At 42.2% G+C, this 19,142-nt stretch overlaps 2 protein-coding genes across 2 annotated transcripts in view; one reads left to right on the forward strand and one right to left on the reverse strand.

Annotated features, from left to right (window-relative positions):
• The window catches only part of CTPS2 (CTP synthase 2), a 116,091-nt gene that overhangs the window by 55,343 nt on the left and 41,606 nt on the right, over positions 1-19,142 (forward strand). The gene's annotated exons all lie outside the window — the stretch shown is intronic.
• Positions 5,364-8,387, reverse strand: S100G (S100 calcium binding protein G). Its single transcript, XM_005876621.2, has 3 exons — positions 8,295-8,387; positions 7,622-7,765; positions 5,364-5,631 (listed from the first exon to the last, which is right to left on the reverse strand). Exons 2-3 carry the CDS (start codon positions 7,754-7,756, stop codon positions 5,527-5,529), a joined length of 240 nt encoding a protein of 79 aa, XP_005876683.1. The 5' UTR covers positions 7,757-7,765; positions 8,295-8,387; the 3' UTR covers positions 5,364-5,526.

The following is a 19,142-nucleotide window of genomic DNA, read 5'->3' on the forward strand; positions in this document are numbered from 1 at the left end:
TGATGAAAGTCAGATTAACAGGAAAAAAAACACACAAAGTTTAATAACATGTACCTTCTGTATACATGGGAGAGACCCAGGAAAATGGTGTAACTCCCTGAAATGGCCCAAGCTACCACCTTAAATACCATCTCCAGCTAAAGACAAAAGAAGATGTTAGGGGTGAGAGGATCCAATTATGGGAGGTGACCAGGAAAAGAAGAAAACAAGAATAAGGTTGTTATGCAGATATAAATCCTCCACCTTCTCCTTTGATAAGAGTTTCTAGAGACTTACTAGAAGAATCACCTCCTCTTCCTGATACAGATGGGGAGACAACCTTACAATGGAGATTTCCCTTATAAAAGAGTAACTTACTCATTTTCAGAGCTTCTCCCCTGTCTGCTGTTTCTTAAAAATAATCAGCTCAAGTGAATCCCTATGTCAAAGAGACATATTCTGGGGTGTTAAATTCTGATTTCCTTCATGAGCTATTATGACCTACCTCTGGCATGCATGATTAGTCTTACGGTTGCTTATGAAATCATTAGAGACACTGGCATCCAGGACAGATATCTAAGAGGAGTTGTCTCATCCTATATAATAAAAGCCTAATATGCTAAGTGTCTGGTCGTCTGGTCATCCGTTCAGCCAATCAAAGAGTAATATGCTAATGATATGCCAAGGCTGCTCAACCGCTTGCTATGACATGCACTGACCACCAGGGGGCAGACAGTCGACCGGTTGACCAGTCACTATGATGTGCACTGACTACCAGGGGGCAGACGCTCTGACCGGTAGCTTAGCTTGTTGTTGGGGTCCAGCCGATCAGGACTGAGTGAGATGGGCTGGACATGTCCTGGAGCCCTCCCACGGTCCCTCCCTGGCTGGCTAACCTCCTGTGTCCCTCCCTGCCCCGATTGTGCACTGATGGGGTCCCTCGGCTTGGCCTGCACCCTCTTGCAATCTGGGCTGAGGAACATCCCCCCTCCCTGAGCTTATGAATTTCGTGCACCAGGCCTCTAGTATACACATAAAAGAAGAAATAGATTTTTCTCTAAGAATGAAGGTAAACTCTTTCTGAGTCTGTGAGTACCAGGAGACAGTGAGTAAAATTTATTTTATTGTGCCATTTCTCTGCTTAATCCACATAGTAAAATAGAAGGCTCTGGGCCTTTGCGGAAATTTAGGGTTCTACAGCAAATTTGATATTTGGCCTGCTTCAAAGTAGCTTTACCTGCCTTCTAGATGATGCTTACCAGGAATACAGCTGTAGCTTGTATTCTGACTCTGTATCAATCACATTGCTGCTGCTGACATGCTTGACCTTGAATTTGGCTTTAGACCTTTCCAGTTCAAGTAGAGGATAGTTCACAGCATTGTGGACTTTATTAATTAGAGTATCTTTGGCTTTTGAGACATATATAGGAAAAGGATATCAATCCAATATTTAGGTATGTGGATATGTTTAATTTTTAGCATTTCTTTTGTTTATTGAAAACAGTAACTTTAAAGATCTGAATTTACATAAAATATAATATCCTGAAAACAGAACCATGTTCTACCTTCAGGCACATCAACACACACATGTACACTTGGATGGTGGTACTGGTAAGGAAAATTTATAAATTTGAAGCATTTTAAGCAGATGTCAATGGAAATTTGAGATTGCAGTATTTGATATTATTTCACCTTTAGTTATTTATCATACATATGACTTCTTTTATACCTTTTTGATCCAGGGATTTTCAAAGTCAAAATTAATTTTACATCTCACACAGTGGATTTGTGAAATATTCACAAATAATTAAAAGTCAACTCAGGTGAAGGGTAATTTGTGTTATTCATTAAGCATAATTAATGCATAACATTTTCCTACCTTTAGTTGAAGCCCTATTTGAAATATTTTCTTTTTCCATGTTATTTTTCATCAGCTTTACATGGAAAGCAAATTAAGAAGAGTTTTTTAAAAAACACCCAGACAGCCACTTAGAGTAACTTTTCAGGCAACTTTTATTACTTTGAAGACTGCTTTGCATTTAGAACATTGTAGTACTAGTAAACATCTCCCAACTAACAAAACGACCTTATAGAAGTCATTTGGAGCTTAGTTTGGGCTAAGGAACTTTACCTATAAAAGCAGCTGTCAAGAAGACAGCTATACTATGGGTAAAATAGCCTTTTATGGACTAGTCTGGGAGCCTGATAGTCATTTAATTCTGTCTCTGTGTGGATGATAGATTCAGAATTGATATCAGGCTGTTGGCCATAGTAACTGCTCTCTATTTGGAGAAAGAAAAAATTCTTCCAGGCATGATGGCCACTGTCTAATGGCTAGGGCATCTTTTCTACCAGACCTCCCCCTTAGCCTGAGTCTACTTTTTGAAAAGAGACAGCATGGCTAGGAATAAGCCCCATTATTGAATCACAGGGTAGTCTCTAATTTTAACAATAAATGAATGACTAAATGAGTACTTCAAAGCTAATGTATTTTAAAGCTTTTATACCTGGAGCTCAATAGGAAAAGCCTTAGAAATAGGTATTTCAACCCTTTAAAAGATTTTCTTTGCACTAAAAATAACTGGATGCTAGCGGAAAGAGATTATTAAAAAGAAAAGAGTCACTGTGCGTTTGTAGCTCATCCACTTAAGTGCAGTCCTAAACATAGTGTATTACAAACCAAGTGCTGCCACAACCCTGCTTGCAGTTTAGTTGGAGACACACAACATAGACGGGTGAAATATATAACTAAAATATGGGCAGCATGTGAACACGCCCTTATTAATGCTACCAGCATGGTAGGCTGTTCTATATCCGTGCCATCCAATATGGGAACCATCAGCCACATGGGGCTATGGAGCACTTGAAGTGTAGCTGAGGAACTGAATTTTACATTTTAGTTAATTTAAATGTCAATAATCACCTGATATAATGGCCAGGGTATTGCACAGCACAGTAGACCTTCATTTAGCATGGCAACCAAGGACTTTCATGATCTAAAGCCAGTGTGACCTCTTTATTCATCAGAACCAGCTTTACACCCAAAATGCAGTGTGTATGTTCCCTGAACTGCCTTGCACTTGAACATGATGTGTGTATTTGGGGTGTTTTCTCTCCTTTTGAATGCCCAGGCTTCCTCCTCCCTGCAGGTTCCCCTCAAGGCTCTTCCTACAAATCCCAGTTGAAATACTACTTCTTCAATTAAGCCTTCCCATGGCCTGATCCCAGACTTACTGACTTAGGATCTGAGTATAATGCTTTGGCCATACTAGGTGCTTTCTACATGTTGTAATTGAAAAAGAGAATGTATATATCCTCTGAGAGTGGCTGATTGGGATTAGAACATAAGCTAAACTGGGAAGTTAGCATGCCCTAAATATTAGAACTCAACAAAACACATGCAATAAAAAATAAAACCCCAACTATAGACTGATGCTGGTTATTAATAAAGATGTGAAAATCTTTTTTTTAAAATATATTTTATTGATTTTTTACAGAGAGGAAGGGAGAGGGATAGAGAGTTAGAAACATCGATGAGAGAGAAACATCGATCAGCTGCCTCCTGCACATCTCCCACTGGGAATGTGCCTGCAACCAAGGTACATGCCCTTAACCGGAATCGAACCTGGGACCTTTCAGTCCGCAGGCTGACGCTCTATCCACTGAGCCAAACCAGTTTGGGCAATGTGAAAATCTTAAATAAAAGATTAGAATGGTCTAATTTAAAACCAATCATGACTGGATAGTTTGTCTCAGGAATTAAATTGATTAACGTATCTTATTTATCAAACAAAAGGGAGAACCCTCATATGGCCACAGGTGCTCAATAGGCAGTCTATAGTATCTAAACCTGGGTGCTCACAATTTCATAACAAACTAGGAGGAAGAGGATACTTCTTAAATAACAGAAAGACTATCTTTTACAAAGCAATAAACAACAGGAAATTCAATGGGAAAATAGTAGGAGGTTCCTGTTAAAACCAGAAATGAATAAAAGATGTGCACTATAGTGACTAATAAAGTTGTTAAAATGAGACCAACTAATGCTGTCTGGGGAGTGAAGCTGTCATTCTCCTGCCTGTTTATAGAAATAAGAATCAATACAACCTTCTGGAAAATCAGTTAGGTGGTCTATTTCACAAACCATAAAAATATTCATACCCTCTGACTCAGACATTCACTTCCCAGAAATCCTCCTAAGGAAATCCAATATGTTGACAGAAAGATATGAACAGTTACTCATTATGACATTGTTTAGAAAAATCAGAAATGGCAATAATCTAAATGCCCCACAATGGAGAAATAGTTAAGACTATTATGGGATATCCCTACAGTAGAATATAATTGGTCATTAGAAATGTTTAAGGCTTTTTATGCCACGAGAATGTGTGTGTGTTGAATTAGAATGATCCAAATTGTATTTAAACATTAAACATTTCCTCGCTGTGTATACAAATCTCCTTTGTTTCTAGGTGGAAGAGTTAAAAGTCAGTTTTCTTTCTTTTTGGTTAAATTCCCCTCCCATACTCCTTTCCCCTCTCCCCCCGACCCAGCTGGACTCAGCAAGGGAGCCTGAGCTGTTTCTCAGTACCCAGTGCTCCAGCAGCACAGCATGCCAGAGCTGGGAAGGGACTATGTCTTCCTGTCCCTCTTATTTTACACATCACATACCAGAACCAAGGCCACCCCCTTGGACGGAATACAGCTGACTGTTGGTCCTGCACTCCTACTCTGAGAGGGTCAGTGATTCAAAAAGCACAGTGAGTGCTGGGAGATGACTTTAAAGACAAGTGTCTGTTCTCTGAAGTCTGTTTCTCACTAGCTGTTGACTACAGTTGAAATTAGAAATGATGTGAGCACTAAGTAGTCGGGAGGGAAGAGCAAGGACAGGATTATTCTGGTGGAAGAGTGGAGTGAGGGAGTTGGTTTGGCACAGCAGAATTCTTTCTTTTTTTAAATTATTTATTGTTGAAAGTATTACATATGTCTCCCTTTCCCCCCATTGACCTCTCCCAGCCTGCTCCTGCCCCCCAGCACAGACCCTCACCCTCCTACTGTGTGTGTCATTGGTTATCCTTATATGCATGCATACAAGTCCTTTGGTTGATCTGCCTTCCCTCTGAGGTTTGATGGTCTGTCTGATGCTTCTCTGAATCTATTTTTGTTCATCAGTTTATATTGTTCATTATATTCCATAAATGAGTGAGATCATAGCAGAATTCTTTCCATGTCTCTGATACCACCTCTGTAGTCTTGGTCAAGACCATGGAACTATTCTGGACCTTTTTTTTAAATTAAAAAATCTATAAAATTAGATTGATGAATCAGACTAAGGTTACTTTCAAATTTATTAAACTATGGAGGTCAGTAATTGACAAGGTGAGGCATGTCTTAAGAATTTCTTTATTAGCAGTAATTGGCTATCACTACAAGATCGTTATAATTGGAAAGAATTTAATAGAGACATTGGGGACTCCATGTAGAATATGACTCTTTCCAGGTGCTCTTCTCTTGGTGAGCAGAATGGTATCATTTTGTTTTTTTCTTTTACTGGGATAACTTGTTGAGTAACCCCTGGAATTCTTCGAAACTAACTTCTCCATCTCCATTCTTGTCCAGTTCTTTAAAAAGATCCTCTAGGGTGTTTGGACCCTGGTGTTAGACAAAGAGGATGGGATGAGGAGAGGAGAGAAAATGAATCAGTTATGTACTGCTACACATTCTCCGAAATTAGAGCACTGAGTCTGCATTCCAAGAAGGCAGCTGAGCTTTTGATCACATGCTACTGATAGTGGTGGCAAAACCAACTTTAGCTGTAATTGCTCCATGTCACAGAACGGGCTACCCTTTTTATTTTCTTTAACATACACTTATTATTTTAATAGAATTGGTTTTCTATGTAATCTTAAGTATTTTCCTTTATGCTTCTAAAGTCATTTTAAAAAATATATATATTTTTATTGATTTCAGAGAGGAAGGGAGAGGGAGAGAGAGAGATAGAAACATCAATGATGAGAGAGAATCATTGATCGGCTGCCTCCTGCATGCCCCCCAATAGGGATCGAGCCTGCAACCCAGGCATGTGCCCTTGATGGGAACTGAACCTGGTACCCTTCAGTCTGCAGGCTGACGCTCTATCCACTGAGCAAAACTGGCTAGGGCTAAAACCATTTTTTTTGAGATGGAGCCCAAGTGCTTCACTGGACTTCTGAGGGACCCACACCCACAAATAGTTGAGGATCTCTGCCCCAAGGTTTCCTGGAAGCTAAGGCATTACACATGGCTTTTTGCTGGCTGGTACTGTATCAACGGCTTTTGGTAGCTTGTGCAATCCTCTCAACCACCCTGTGGGGGAGATCCATTTTACAGATGAGGAAACTGAGGATCTGAAACAGCAGTTGACTTACTCCAGGATCCACAGCTGGTAAGTGGGGGACTTGGAGTCCAAACATTGACTCTAGAGCCCAAACCCTTAACCAGCAACTACTGTAGTTTTTTCCAAACCCTGGGCCGAAGCCCACCTCTATGCTAGGCAAGATGACTTTGGATCAGTGGTTCTCACACTTGGACATGCATCAGAATCACGAGATGGGCTTCCTGACCTTAGTAAATACAGATTTTAACCATAAGAAAATGAGAAGACAATGGATTATAAGGTCATTGAATTCAGCCACTATTCTTTTTAGTGCTAATAATAGAAACCTTTTCATATGTCATATGGGCAGAAGGGACATTTCTGGTTAAAATCTGGGAAGCAAATGCTTTCTTCTGAAGTTACAGCTAACAAGTGACCAAGTTGGATATACCAATTGCAGCCCTACCATTTTGAAGATGGCTTCCAGTTGCGAAGGGAAGAAAGCACATTGGAGGCAGACAGAGAATTCACCTTTCCCCATTCCTTTTTGCTTCTAGATGCATTTTAATTTTGACAACTCTGGGATGGTTCTTTATGGCTAAAGAAATTTTATCCTTTCCTGAAGGTTGTTGAGAAATGCATGGTTGCCTCATTAACACAAATTTAGTTGCTTAACACAAATGAACAGCAATTTAAATGCTTTTGAAATATAAATGGGTTTCTACAGAAAATAATTTGTCAGTGGGAAGCAGGTTCTCTTAACAGACTGCCCAGTAAGTGTTGGTCTTGTTGAGAGATCCTACCTATAATGATGAAGCACCTATGATGAAGCGCGTCCAAGGCCGAATAATATTAATTTACTGGCCTCTGTTTTCCTAAAGCCTGGCATATGTGCTGAATCCAGGCTGAAGGTCTTTGTGTGTTTGCGTGGCAACCTGTGCATCTTCCAGGCCTAGCTTGGCAGAAGTGCCATCACTGCTTCCATTACTATGGCTAGTCCAGAGAGTTCTGTGCTAAGGCTATGGGGGAGAGGAGGCTGGGCCCCTGCTTTCTAGGAGCTTGCCATATGAAATGTGGTCTGCCACCAGTGGAGGAAAGCACACGTTAAGTGCTCTCCCTCTGGGATGCCTGCGTCTTGGCTGCTGTGTACTCTACCCCAGGTGGAACTCTGATCAATATCTCAGACCTCAGCCTCTTCCTGGCTCTTTTTCTCTCCCCTCTCCCTTCTCTCCCCTCCCCTCCCGCATTCAGAGGCCCGTTCAGGGGGCTCTGTAGTTGTGCACTTACTTTTAGTAAACTGGGGAATTCAGTCTGAATCAATAGTCTCAGCTCCTCTTTCGACAGCTGATTTGGATCACCTTCTTTAGCTGCGTATTTTTCGAAAATGCTCTTCAGTTCGTTAGGAGACATTTTTGCACTCATTTTGGTGTTCTGTAAATTGGGAAAGAAATGAACTTACCAAAAAGCTGAAGTGGAATTTTATACTAATGATTGCCAGCAGGAGTTCAGTGCCATTGGGCTATTTCCTTGGCACAGATGGGGGATAGTAAAGAAAAGGCTGGGGAGTGGAGTGAGGGGCAGGGGGAGTAATTGAGGGGGAGGAGGAGAAGAGAGGGAGTGGAAATTATGGGAAACGCACTAGTGACTGCAAACATGTTTTAAAAATAGTCATTTTAGACAGTATGTTAAATGCCTGTTCTGAGAGTACATCTGTTAGGAGATAGTCCCTGAAGCCAAACACTTTAATTAGTAATTATGACATTCTTCACTTTTTATGTACCTGGTCTGCACTCGGTAGGCTGTGGTCTTGCAGAAACCTGACAACAGCTTCTAGCCTTTAAATGACTGGTAATATCTTTAGAGAGCACCAACCCACTTTCTCTTCAGACCATTATCTTTCACACCATTCTGAAAGGAGGCAGAAAGAGCTCCAGGTAGTACTAAAAGCAAGCACACTTACCTGGTCACCGAACAGCAAGGCAGCTGGGAGAACAAAACAGGAGTATGGAGAGTTGAGCAGATCATGTGGCTTTTATAGTCTGTGCAGAAGGACACACCACCCTGATGATGAAATTTTCCTTTCGTTTGCCATTTAAAGGTAATTATTAATGGTTTCTGAAATCCAATCTTAAGACTGCATGAACCTTATAATTAAGGGTGTTGTAAAATTGGCCAACCGGCACAGACTTGTTAAAGCACCTGACCCATAGAATGGGTTCCTAGGTCTTCCTAGGTCAAGAGGTACAGTTCAAACAGGAGTCCCCCAGGTAGGGACAGTCTTCTCCAACAGGACTTTAGCCACCGGGAGGCAGTAACCTGTCTACAAGGGAAAGTTTCAGCCCAGTGAGAAAACACAGACCATGACTAAAACATATTCATATCCATGAGACAGGGGAAGCTGTATGAAATCTGTTTGCCACACCTCAAATGGTCCGTTAGGCAATTTAAAATGTCCAGGGGCAGTGCAGACAGGCTTCCCCAGGTTGTGTCTTTGACAGGTAGGGCAAGCACGGTAGGCACTTTTCATGGCCTTTATTTTATTTTACTTTCATTTTAAAATATATTTTTACTGATTTCAGAGAGGGAAGGAGAGGGAGAGAGATAGAAACGTCAATGATGATGAAAGAATCATTGATCAGCTGCCTCCTGCACACCCCACACTGGGGGGGATTGACACAAGCTGGGTATGTGCCCTGACCAGAAAATGAACCATGACCTCCTGGTTCATAGGTTGATGCTTAACCACTGAGCCACCACAGCTGGGCTTCATGGCCTTATTAATATTTTCTCACCAATATTGATTCATAAATGCTATCATTTTGTCAGTGGACCAAATGCATGTACAGTAAAGAGTGGAAACTTCACAGTCTCTGGTAGGACTGGATTGTTATTTGATTTGAACCAGACCTTTCTCTTTTATCAAACTAGCAATTTTTAGATTTCTAATCTTGTGGTTTTTTTTTCTTCTTCTTCTTCTTCTTTTTTTCTAAAGCTAATTGTTGGGCTTCTCTAGCCAGTTTTTCTAAATTACTAGCTGGGGAATTATCCCTTTGGACCCTGACAGGGGTTTCACTGCTGCCGATTCCTTTAAGGGTTGCATTCCTTGTAGAAGTGTCAGCAAGGTGATTTCCTTTAGCTTCCAGAGAGTCAAGTTTAGAATGCCCTGGGATCTTAATACTAACTAGCTAAAGCATCAGGTAAAAGTATAGCATCCAATAATTCCTGAACATATGGGCCATTAGTTTTATTTCCACTGGAAGTAAGGAAGCCACATTGTTTCCATAACATTACAAAGTCATGAGCTACTGCAAAGGCTTATGGACTACAGTATAAATGCTGGTAGTTTTGCCCTTGGCTAAAACACAAGCTGGAGTGAAAGCATACAATTCAGCCTACTGAGCTGAAGGAGCCAAAGGTAAAAATGCCTCAATTACTTCAATTGCATAATCAGCACAGTACTTTCCATTTTCATTTCTAAAACATGAACCATCTGTAACACATGGGAAAACAGCTTTACCCAGAGGGGCCTCCTGCAAATCATGATGAGGACTCAGGAGGTGATTTGTCAGTGTCAAGCAGTCATGAGGGGCTTTATGGCTCTCAGAAGGGCGAAGAATAGTTGGATTAAGGTTATTACAATGCGAAAGAGTTGTGTGAGGAGCAATTAGCAGAAGGATTTCATAGGAAAGAAGGCAACTGACTGAAAGATGCTGGGTATAATGAGGATTCAGGAGGGCTTCTACTGAGTGGGGTACCAAGATGGTTAGAGGGGATCCTGCAACAATGTCCTCAGTGGCTTCAACCAAGAGGGCAGTGGCAGTAATGGCTCTAAGGCAAGGGGGGACACAGAGTCCAGTTGCTGACTGTAGTATCCTAGGGATCTATTGTGGTCCCCATGGTTTTTGGGTGAATATCCCAAGGGCATCCCCCCCCTTTTTAAAATAACATTTTATTTTTAAATTGATTTTAATTTATTGTCTAAAGTTTTACATGTCTCCTTTATCCCCAATTGATCTCCACCCCCCTCTCCCGCCATTCCCACACTGGGCAAGCCCCCACTGCTCCAGTGTGTGTCCATTGGTTATGCTAGTATTCATGCATATAAGTCCTTTGGTTGCTCTCTATCTCCCCCAAGGGCATTCCCTTTCTTTTCATAGACAAAAGGGAAAAAGGGGCCCTAGCCGGTTTCTCAGTGGTTAGAGTGTTGGCCTGCAGACTAAAGGGTCATGGTTTCAATTCCCGGTCAAGGGCACGTACCCCAGTTGCAGGCTGGATCCCTGGCCCAGGTCAGGGTGTGTGTGGGAGGCAACCAATCAATGTGTCTTCCTCACATTGATGTTTCTCTCTATTTCTCCCCCTCCTCCCTCCCATCCACTCTCTAAAAAATCAATGGAAAATATCCTTGGGTGAGGATTAAAAAAAAAAAAAAAGGGATTTGATCATTGGGATGTACAAGAGCAGGTGGATTTATTAAACCCTTCTTTAAGTCTTTAAAGGCTGTGTCCTCCCATTCTTCCCATACAATCGGGTCAGGACAGTCATTCTTTAGTAAAACGTACAGAAGTTTTGTTATGAGAGATTCATTATCAGTTTGAAGAAAAGTTTCTCTAAGCTGATCTGAGCCGATTAAGAGGGAGGATTAGAAAAAGCCCCTGAAGTTCCTCAGAGACACATCATTGAGGATTAGGAGGACCTTGAGAAGGCTGGTTAGAAGACTAATTACAAGGCTGAGGGTGCCTGAAGCATTTAAACTTTTGACAATCCCTTTTCCAACATCCTGGCTCTTTGCAAAAATGAGCAGAAACTTGGAGCGTTTGGTTTCGTATTGGGGCTTTCATTTGCCAAGGCTGAAAATGAAAAATCATGGCAGTCTTACTTTTAGGTGGCTCATCTAGAGTACAAGCAAGCTGATTTAGCCAAATTAACTAAATCTAGGTTGGACATGGTCTCTCATTCCTAGGCCCCTTAAAAGGGAGACTCTTGGTTTAGCTCATTAACAAGCAATGGAGTTAGAGGTTACCCGAGTGAAATCAACATCTGAAGGAAGGCCGGAATTTTCCTTTAAAGTGACCTTTTGTTGATTATAATAGTCATGAACAGATTCATCAGACTTTTGTGAGCAAGTCTGAATTTTGCTGCAATTCAACAGGCTTTGGGAAATTGCTCGATGTAGTTCTCTAGCGAGTTCTCTAATTTCTTCCCCCAAAATTAGAAGCTTGTTTCAGGATGATCCCGTTGGGCAATTCTCATCCAATGTTGAGCCTGGTCTTCACCAACTAACACGAATTAGCTTATGTAAGTCAGAAAACCCAGACTGATAGGTCTGAATAATAATCAAATTCCTCAGCAAACTTGTGAGGATCCTTAGGAAATTCTTTGCTCCAGGGAACATATGAAACTTGAGGTTTGTTATGATCCCGAGAGCACTTAACTTTAAATAGAAAGGTCCTGATAAGTTGAGGAGGAAGGAGTGGGAGAGAATTCAGGGGAAGAAGGCACCAGAGGGGAACTGGGGATAAGGGAGCCTGTAGTGAAGGCAGCATGGTATCAGAGTTGGAACTTGAAATAAGGAATTGGAGAAAAAGATCTTGAGGATACTGGAGAAGAAGCCTGTGGCAAAATATTCATAGGCCCTAGCCTCTTTGGCTCAGTGGATAGAGCATCAGGCCTATGGACTGAAGGGTCCTGAGTTCGATTCTTGGTCAGGGCACATGCCCAGGTTGCAGGCTCGATCCCCGGTAGGGGCAGTGCAGGAGGCAGCCAATCAATGATTCTCTCTCATCGATGTTTTTATCTCTCCCTCTCTGAAATCAATAAAAATATATTAAAAAAACACACAGAAACCAAATTGGAGGATTTTTATTAAAAAAGAAAAAGGGAATAGGGTACCTGGAGATGGGTCCTGAGACAGTGGAGTAGAGGGGAATGGCAAGACATCTTATATCATCGTTCTCTCAATTTACCACTTGTGAGCTAAAATCAACATGGCAGTTGTTATATTTCTTGAGTCTATATTGAAGAAATGACTTTAATAACTATATATGATCTTAATAACTATGATATATAACTATATGATTTTAATAACTATGTGTTACATGACAGATAACATGTTATATATAAAAACATGGCACATATTGTGTAATGACGTGTGTACGTATAAAATTAACTCTAAGAAAAACAGAACAGTATTGGTTAATAGTGTTTTAGGATACAAAACTCTCATTTCAAGGGAAGACCTCTAATTAAAACAGGCCTATGGCTGCTTGTTGTCAGAACTTAGGCTTGTAGTAAATGCTAACTGAGAGTCTTCTTAAATTTTCACTTGCTTCCTTCTGCCAGTCACATCTCTCATTTCTTATTTTTTCCTTTTACCTGTAGACTCAGGTGTGAGGGTAAACCTGCATTGGGAAACAAAATCCACCAATAGATATTGTCATGAAACATTAACTAAAAATATATGGAGACGGGTGATAAATATAGGGTGTGTTCAAAAGAGTGCATTTTGAAACCAGAGAAGGGGAAAAAGTGACAGGCACAAGATTGGTAATGGAAAAATGGAGAGTCAAAGGTTATTTAACACCTCACTGTTCAATTGCTTGATCTTTGGACAGACTTAAGTTTTTCCTGGGAAAGCCAAGAGTAACTTATTTTAAAAGCTCCTGGTACCACAGGCCTCCACAGATATGTTATTCAACTCCAAGTCCAGAGTAGGCAGTGCCTGGAGACGCACCTTTGGGAAGATGGTGCAGAGTCACTATCTGGGCCCTGAAAAACCAATGGGTGTGAAATGCTATCTGTGGGTTCGTGTTGTCTTTGATCCTGAGGTTTAGGAAAGACCCTGACTAAAGTGCAGCTGCCCCTGAAAGGGAGCACCCTTCCCCTTGCCTGCCTTCCCTGTACCCTACGACAGAGCTTACCTTCTTTTTCATGTCCAGCCTTTGCCTGGGCTGTGATGCTCACTGATTTGGGGGCCTGCCTGTGCTGCCCTGGGGGCTGAGCTCCCAGAAGCCTCTTCATCCTAACCTATACTTACTGAGGTCTGATTTTTTTAAAGATATATTTTTATTGGTTTCAGAGAAGAAGGGAGAGGGAGAGAGACAGAAACATCAATAATGAGAAAGAATCATCGATTGGCTGCCTTCCCGTATGTCCCCCACCAGGGATCGAGCCCGCAACCTGGGCATGCACCCTGCTGGAAATTGAACTATGACCTCCTCTTTCATAGGTCGACACTCAACCACTGAGCCACATTGGTGGGGCTGAGGTCTGCTTTTTACCATGGAGTGTGTCCTGCCCCAACATCTGACCTATTAGCTTGAGAAAGCCTCATAGTACCCCTCTACGGAGACATTCAAGGACCTCTTCAAGGTCACATCACTGGGGATTGGTAGATCTTGGATTCAAGTCCAGGCCTGGCCTTCACCCTCAGCCACCATTCCAACTGCCCCTCCCATGTGGAGGACTTCTGTGAGGAGAGCTGGTCAATGTTAGCATGAGGCCCAGAGGTAGGACTTAGACTTAAATGTATGGTCTCACCTGAAGGTATAAGCACATTCTTTTCCTGATGGAAGTAAAATAGACCTTTTTTTTATTGGTGGAAAAAGCAAATGTAAAAGGCCGTAAAAATATATACATATTTATAGCTTGCTTAGTACTTTCACCATTGTAGATTCCATCCTCATGCTGTTCCTCAATGCTGCAGGCTGGGAAGACAGAAAGGGAAGTAACGACTGTTACTTCAGGTGGGAGGTGGGCTTGGGCGCTGGGGCTCCTGTGGACTGAAGTGACCATCTGCCTCTTGGGATAATTCACAGTGTCTCAGAGACCCTTCCACTGCTCTTAGGCCCACTGACCAGTGCCTCAGTCTCCTCTGTTAGTTTTAGATGAAAATCCAGGGAGATCTCATTATGGAGCACTTGATCAGAATCTGAGACTGTGCTGAACTCTGTTGGAGACATACAAGAAGATGAGCCCACACTTTACTTTATGAGAGGAGGTACATAAATGAAAGGATGAAGGAGGTTAAAGTTATATATAACAGACTGTATCCATTTCCTATCGCTGCTGTAACAAATTATTACAAACTTAGTGGCTTAAAACAAGGCAAATTTTCTTCAAGTCCTGGAGCTCAGAAATATAAAGTGGGTGGACAGGGCTTTGTTCCTTCTGGAGGCTCTAGGGGAGAATCTGTTTCTTTGCCTTTTCCAGCTTCTAGAGGCTGCCTGCATTCTTTGGCTTGTGGCCCCTTCCTCCATCTTCAAAGCCAGCAGGGTGGCCTCTTCCTATCTCTCTCTCTCTCTCTCTCTCTCTCTCTCTTTCACACACACACACACACACACACACACACACACACACACACACCTCTACTTTATTGTCACATCTTCATCTCTGACTCTGACCCTCTTGCCTCACTCTTATAAAGACCTTGTGGTGACATTGAGCCCATCCAGAAAACGCAGGGTAGTCCTTCCCATTTCAAGAGCCTTAATTTAATCATATCTGCAAAGTCCCTTTTATCACATAAGGTAACATATTCACAGGTCCTTAGGACTAGGAGTTGGACATCTTTGGGAGCCCATTATTCAACCTACCAGAAAGACTAATTGCAAATGAATGAAAAGTCTATAGGCTATTTATTTGGTAGGGTGAGCATAACAATGGTATTTCTTATGGGGCAATAAGAAGTAGAGGGTGCCCCTGATGCATGAGTCCTTGTGCAATGGTAGGGAAAAGATATCTTAGGAAAAGTAGTGGAGAGGTGGTATGTATGTAATGGGGTTGTGGGGAGGGGAGCAGAGGGGCCATCGGCAATGGCCTTGGTTGCTTGAGGTAGACACCACAGGTTAGAATAGGTGGGGACCGCTAGGTGGGTACTGGAAATATCAGGGGGAACACTGTGTAAAGTACATGATTGTCTAACCACTATGCTCTACACCTGAAACTAATACAAAATAATATTGACTACAATTGAAAAAAATTTTTTTAAAAACAGAAGTATGAGGAGAGCAGAGCTAGATGGTTCCTGAATGAGGTGGAACCTGAGTGCCACATGGGAGAGTTTAGCTTTAATTTGCAGCAATGCAAATTAATATTGATATAATATTGATATAAAATTGGTTTACACTTTATGCTCAACTTGACTATGACTCAGAGAATCAAAATTAGAAGCAGGCTTAAAAAATGAACAGAAAAACTAATGGACAGTAAGAAAGGTTTGGGGAATCTTCGTAAAGGAATATACTAGAAATTTTGAGAGAATCACTGTATGTGTTGTCTAAGAGACTGGAAATGGTTTGTTGGGGGTCGGGGATGGGTAGGCTTCCCCCAGTGCTCCCCAAATGAAATGTCCAAAGGCAAAGGATATGGGGGAAGTCATCCTTACCAGGGCTCTGTCAGAAGGGTTATGCTCCTTCACCTACTGCCATTTCGGAATGTCTTCTTTGATATGAGAACCTAACTTTCCTAGACTATTGTTTAAGGTGCCACGGACTCATGAAGTCTTGAACCCATTACACTTTTATTATGGGCTGCAGAAACTTTGGTAAAGGTTAATTAGTGCTTATTTATCCTTAAGTGGTGCTTTTACATCTCCTTTATCACCACCAATATTCGTTACTTATTGATTCTTTTTTATTTTTTCTTATGCTATATAACTCGGTTCCAAGAAAGGACTGTAGTGGGGATCAGATGACGACGGCCTGTGTTTATTCAGGCAGGCTGAGGCAATCCTTTTGCAATGGAAGAAGCATTTTTTTTCTTAGATGCAAGATCTAGGGAATTATGGAAATGTTGGGATTAAAACTAAAGCATATTTGAGGTCCTTTTCTTTCACCACCTCAGTAATGATAAAAATGTTTTGAAACTGATATTCTCCGATCTTTCAGGCTTTTAGTGGAAGGAATGCCAGGAACAAAGATGTTTTCCTTAATTTTGTTGTTCAATCAGGTTGCTTATAACCCACGAAGCTGTCATATTATCATCTTTAGAGCTTGCAGGATTGCCTGCTTATTCTGCAAGGCAGCTGGTTGGGGCAGGCTTGGCCAGACATGCACTGTGTTCTCTGTCTTCTTGAACCCCACCTTTCCTGAGTGTTTGGATTCCACCAGCTTGTGCCTGGCCTGGATGTTCTCTGACTGCCTATGTGATGGGCCTCCTCAATGAGGCCTCCTAAGCCAGGCCAGAGAGCGTGGCAACTCTCCTGTCAGTTCTCGCTCTGTTTCTCTCCTTTCACTGACATTCAGGGCATCATTAGAGTTGGAATGCTACTTCCATCTACTTCCCCATCTTTTCTCTAACATTTTCTTCGTTTTTGTCACTGGTTTCTATGCTAGCATGTTTTAATCGAAGGCTCTCTGTAGCTGTTACACCTTAGGATTTCTTTCTGTGCTATCATTTCAGGAGAAGGTTGTATTTCTTGCTTCTGAAAACAGCAGGGATAATGTGAACTAATACCCCGGTGGAAGGCCTAAATAATACATTTCACTATTTGGGCCTTACATTTGTTTTTTCATTAAAAGCCAACAGTTCCAAAAGGCCTTTAATGGAAAAATTCAGCAATCCTCACCTCCTCTCTATCACCCTCAACTTTTCCAGCTGTTTCTTCTGATAGCTACCTCATTGTTTCTAAATAATATTCTCATATTGCTGTTAGGAATTTCCAGACTTTCCCCTATGTTGGAGGAGTATTTAATGTCCTTGGGCAGCCCAGGTGCCCACTGCATTTTCCTTCTCTCCCCTGCCCCACTTTTTTTTTTAATATTTTTTTTTATATATTTTATTGATTTTTTACAGAGTGGAAGGGAGAGGGATAGAGAGTTAGAAACATCGATGAGAGAGAAACATCGATCAGCTGCCTCCTGCACACTCCCCACTGGGGATGTGCCCGCAACCAAGGTACATGCCGTTGACCGGAATCGAACCCGGGACCCTTCAGTCCGCAGGCCGACGCTCTATCCACTGAGCCAAACCGGTCAGGCCCTACTTTTATTTTGGAAATGTTTTCTGGTCTTGAGGTGCTTGTCAAGCTCATCCCAAGTAAGCAGTAAGTCAGGCTTCCTGAGTCATTTGAGTCTATTCTCAGTGGTTCATATCAGAACATTTCTTGGATGCTAGCTGTGCCAATAAGTGAGCTAACTATATCAAAAGACTCTTTCTGAGTAGATGGACCTAATGCAATAAGAGTGGGCTGAAAAATCATAGTACACTTAAAAGAAGAATCTAAGAGGAGCTTATTGCTGAGGTCTTCCTAGCTCATTCAAGTTGTCTCAAACATAAGTGGAAATTGGGGCTGTGAATAAACTTAGGACTTCTTACAAGTCTGCGGCAGTCTTATCTGCCCTTTTCTAGAAAACACATAAGGGGCCGGGCACTTGCAAATTGGAAGCTCATGCCCTCTGTCACCTCACTTCAGTAATACTTAATCTAGGCATAATTAATCAACCAGAGAGGATAGGAAAGAGATGCCAAGGCCAAGAGCACTTCAGAACTGAGCACTCCATTCAGCAGGAGGTGTAATCAAGTTCTTTCTCCACCCCTTCTCCTCTGTGACTTTAGAGCATACTTGGGACACAGGGTTCGGAAAATTCTTCTGGGGCATTGATAAGATCAGACAAGTTCTTGGAAAAATTTTATCTCGGCAATTCCAGTTGCCAACGCTTTCTATAGAGCAATATGTGGTAGTTAGGGTATGGGGGGAAAACACCAGAAAGAAAGGTTTTTATGAGAGGGAAGCCTGAACAATTTCATTAGAAAAAGTTAACTCACCCAACTGTAGTCTAACAACGTTAAAAAAATGGATGAAACAAAACCATGAGATTGTAGTGAACAGAACTGAGAAGACAGCAATGATAATGAGAACAGGATTGTCATAAAAATCACGTGTTTCTGAATTTCTGTGAAGTAATCGTAAAAATAAATCTGAAATGATTTAGTTTGAGTTTGTTCGTTCATTCATTCAGTGCATACTATATACCAGTTCCATATATACCAGGGGCTAGGAACACAATGGTAAGTAAAAGCAGCATGCTGCAACTCTCAAAGATTTACAGTCTAGCACACAGAGCACTCTACAGACAACCAACTGATGGATGTGCAGTGATGGGGCAGGCCTAGAGAGAGGACCCTGACTAGACTGTGGTGTCCAGGAATATCACTGCCTGTAGAAGCTCATCTATATATACAAAAGGCTAAGTGACTGTCTGACCATCCGACCAGTAGCTATGACACGCACTGACCACCAGGGGGCAGGAGCTCAACGTGGGAGCTGCCGAGCTGCCATGAATTGTCAGCAGTGGTTCTCGGGTGACACACCCCTGAACCAGAGAGGAGCGAGCCCAATTCTGGGCTGTGTCATCCGAGAATTGCCCTCTCGCAATCTGGGACCCCTCGGGGAATGTTGGAGAGCTGGTTTTAGCCCGATCCCCGCAGGCCAGGCCGAGGGAACCCACTCATTCTGCAGACAACCTTCGAGCCGCAGTGCCACAGGTGCGGCCGGCTGGGGAGGGACTGTGGGAGGTTGGTTCCAGGGTGTGTCCGGCCCATCTTGCCCAGTCCCGCTCTACAGGCCATTTCTAATTAATTTCACTGTGCACCAATCCGTGCACTGGGGCAGTAGTATTGTAGAGTTGAGCTAACATCTTAAGGTTAAGGGGGGTGTGATTTAGGAAAAGAGGGTAGAGGAGTGGGAGAAGATGTTCTGGGCAGAGGAAACAGGAGGAACTGAAAGAAGGCCATGTTGACCAGAGCTCAGAGTGTGTGTGGAAAGTCATGGTAGGTGAGGCTGGAGGACTAGGCTGGGCTGATACCATGC

This window comes from Myotis brandtii, unplaced genomic scaffold (genome assembly GCF_000412655.1).
Source record: "Myotis brandtii unplaced genomic scaffold, ASM41265v1 scaffold490, whole genome shotgun sequence".
NCBI lineage: Eukaryota > Metazoa > Chordata > Mammalia > Chiroptera > Vespertilionidae > Myotis > Myotis brandtii.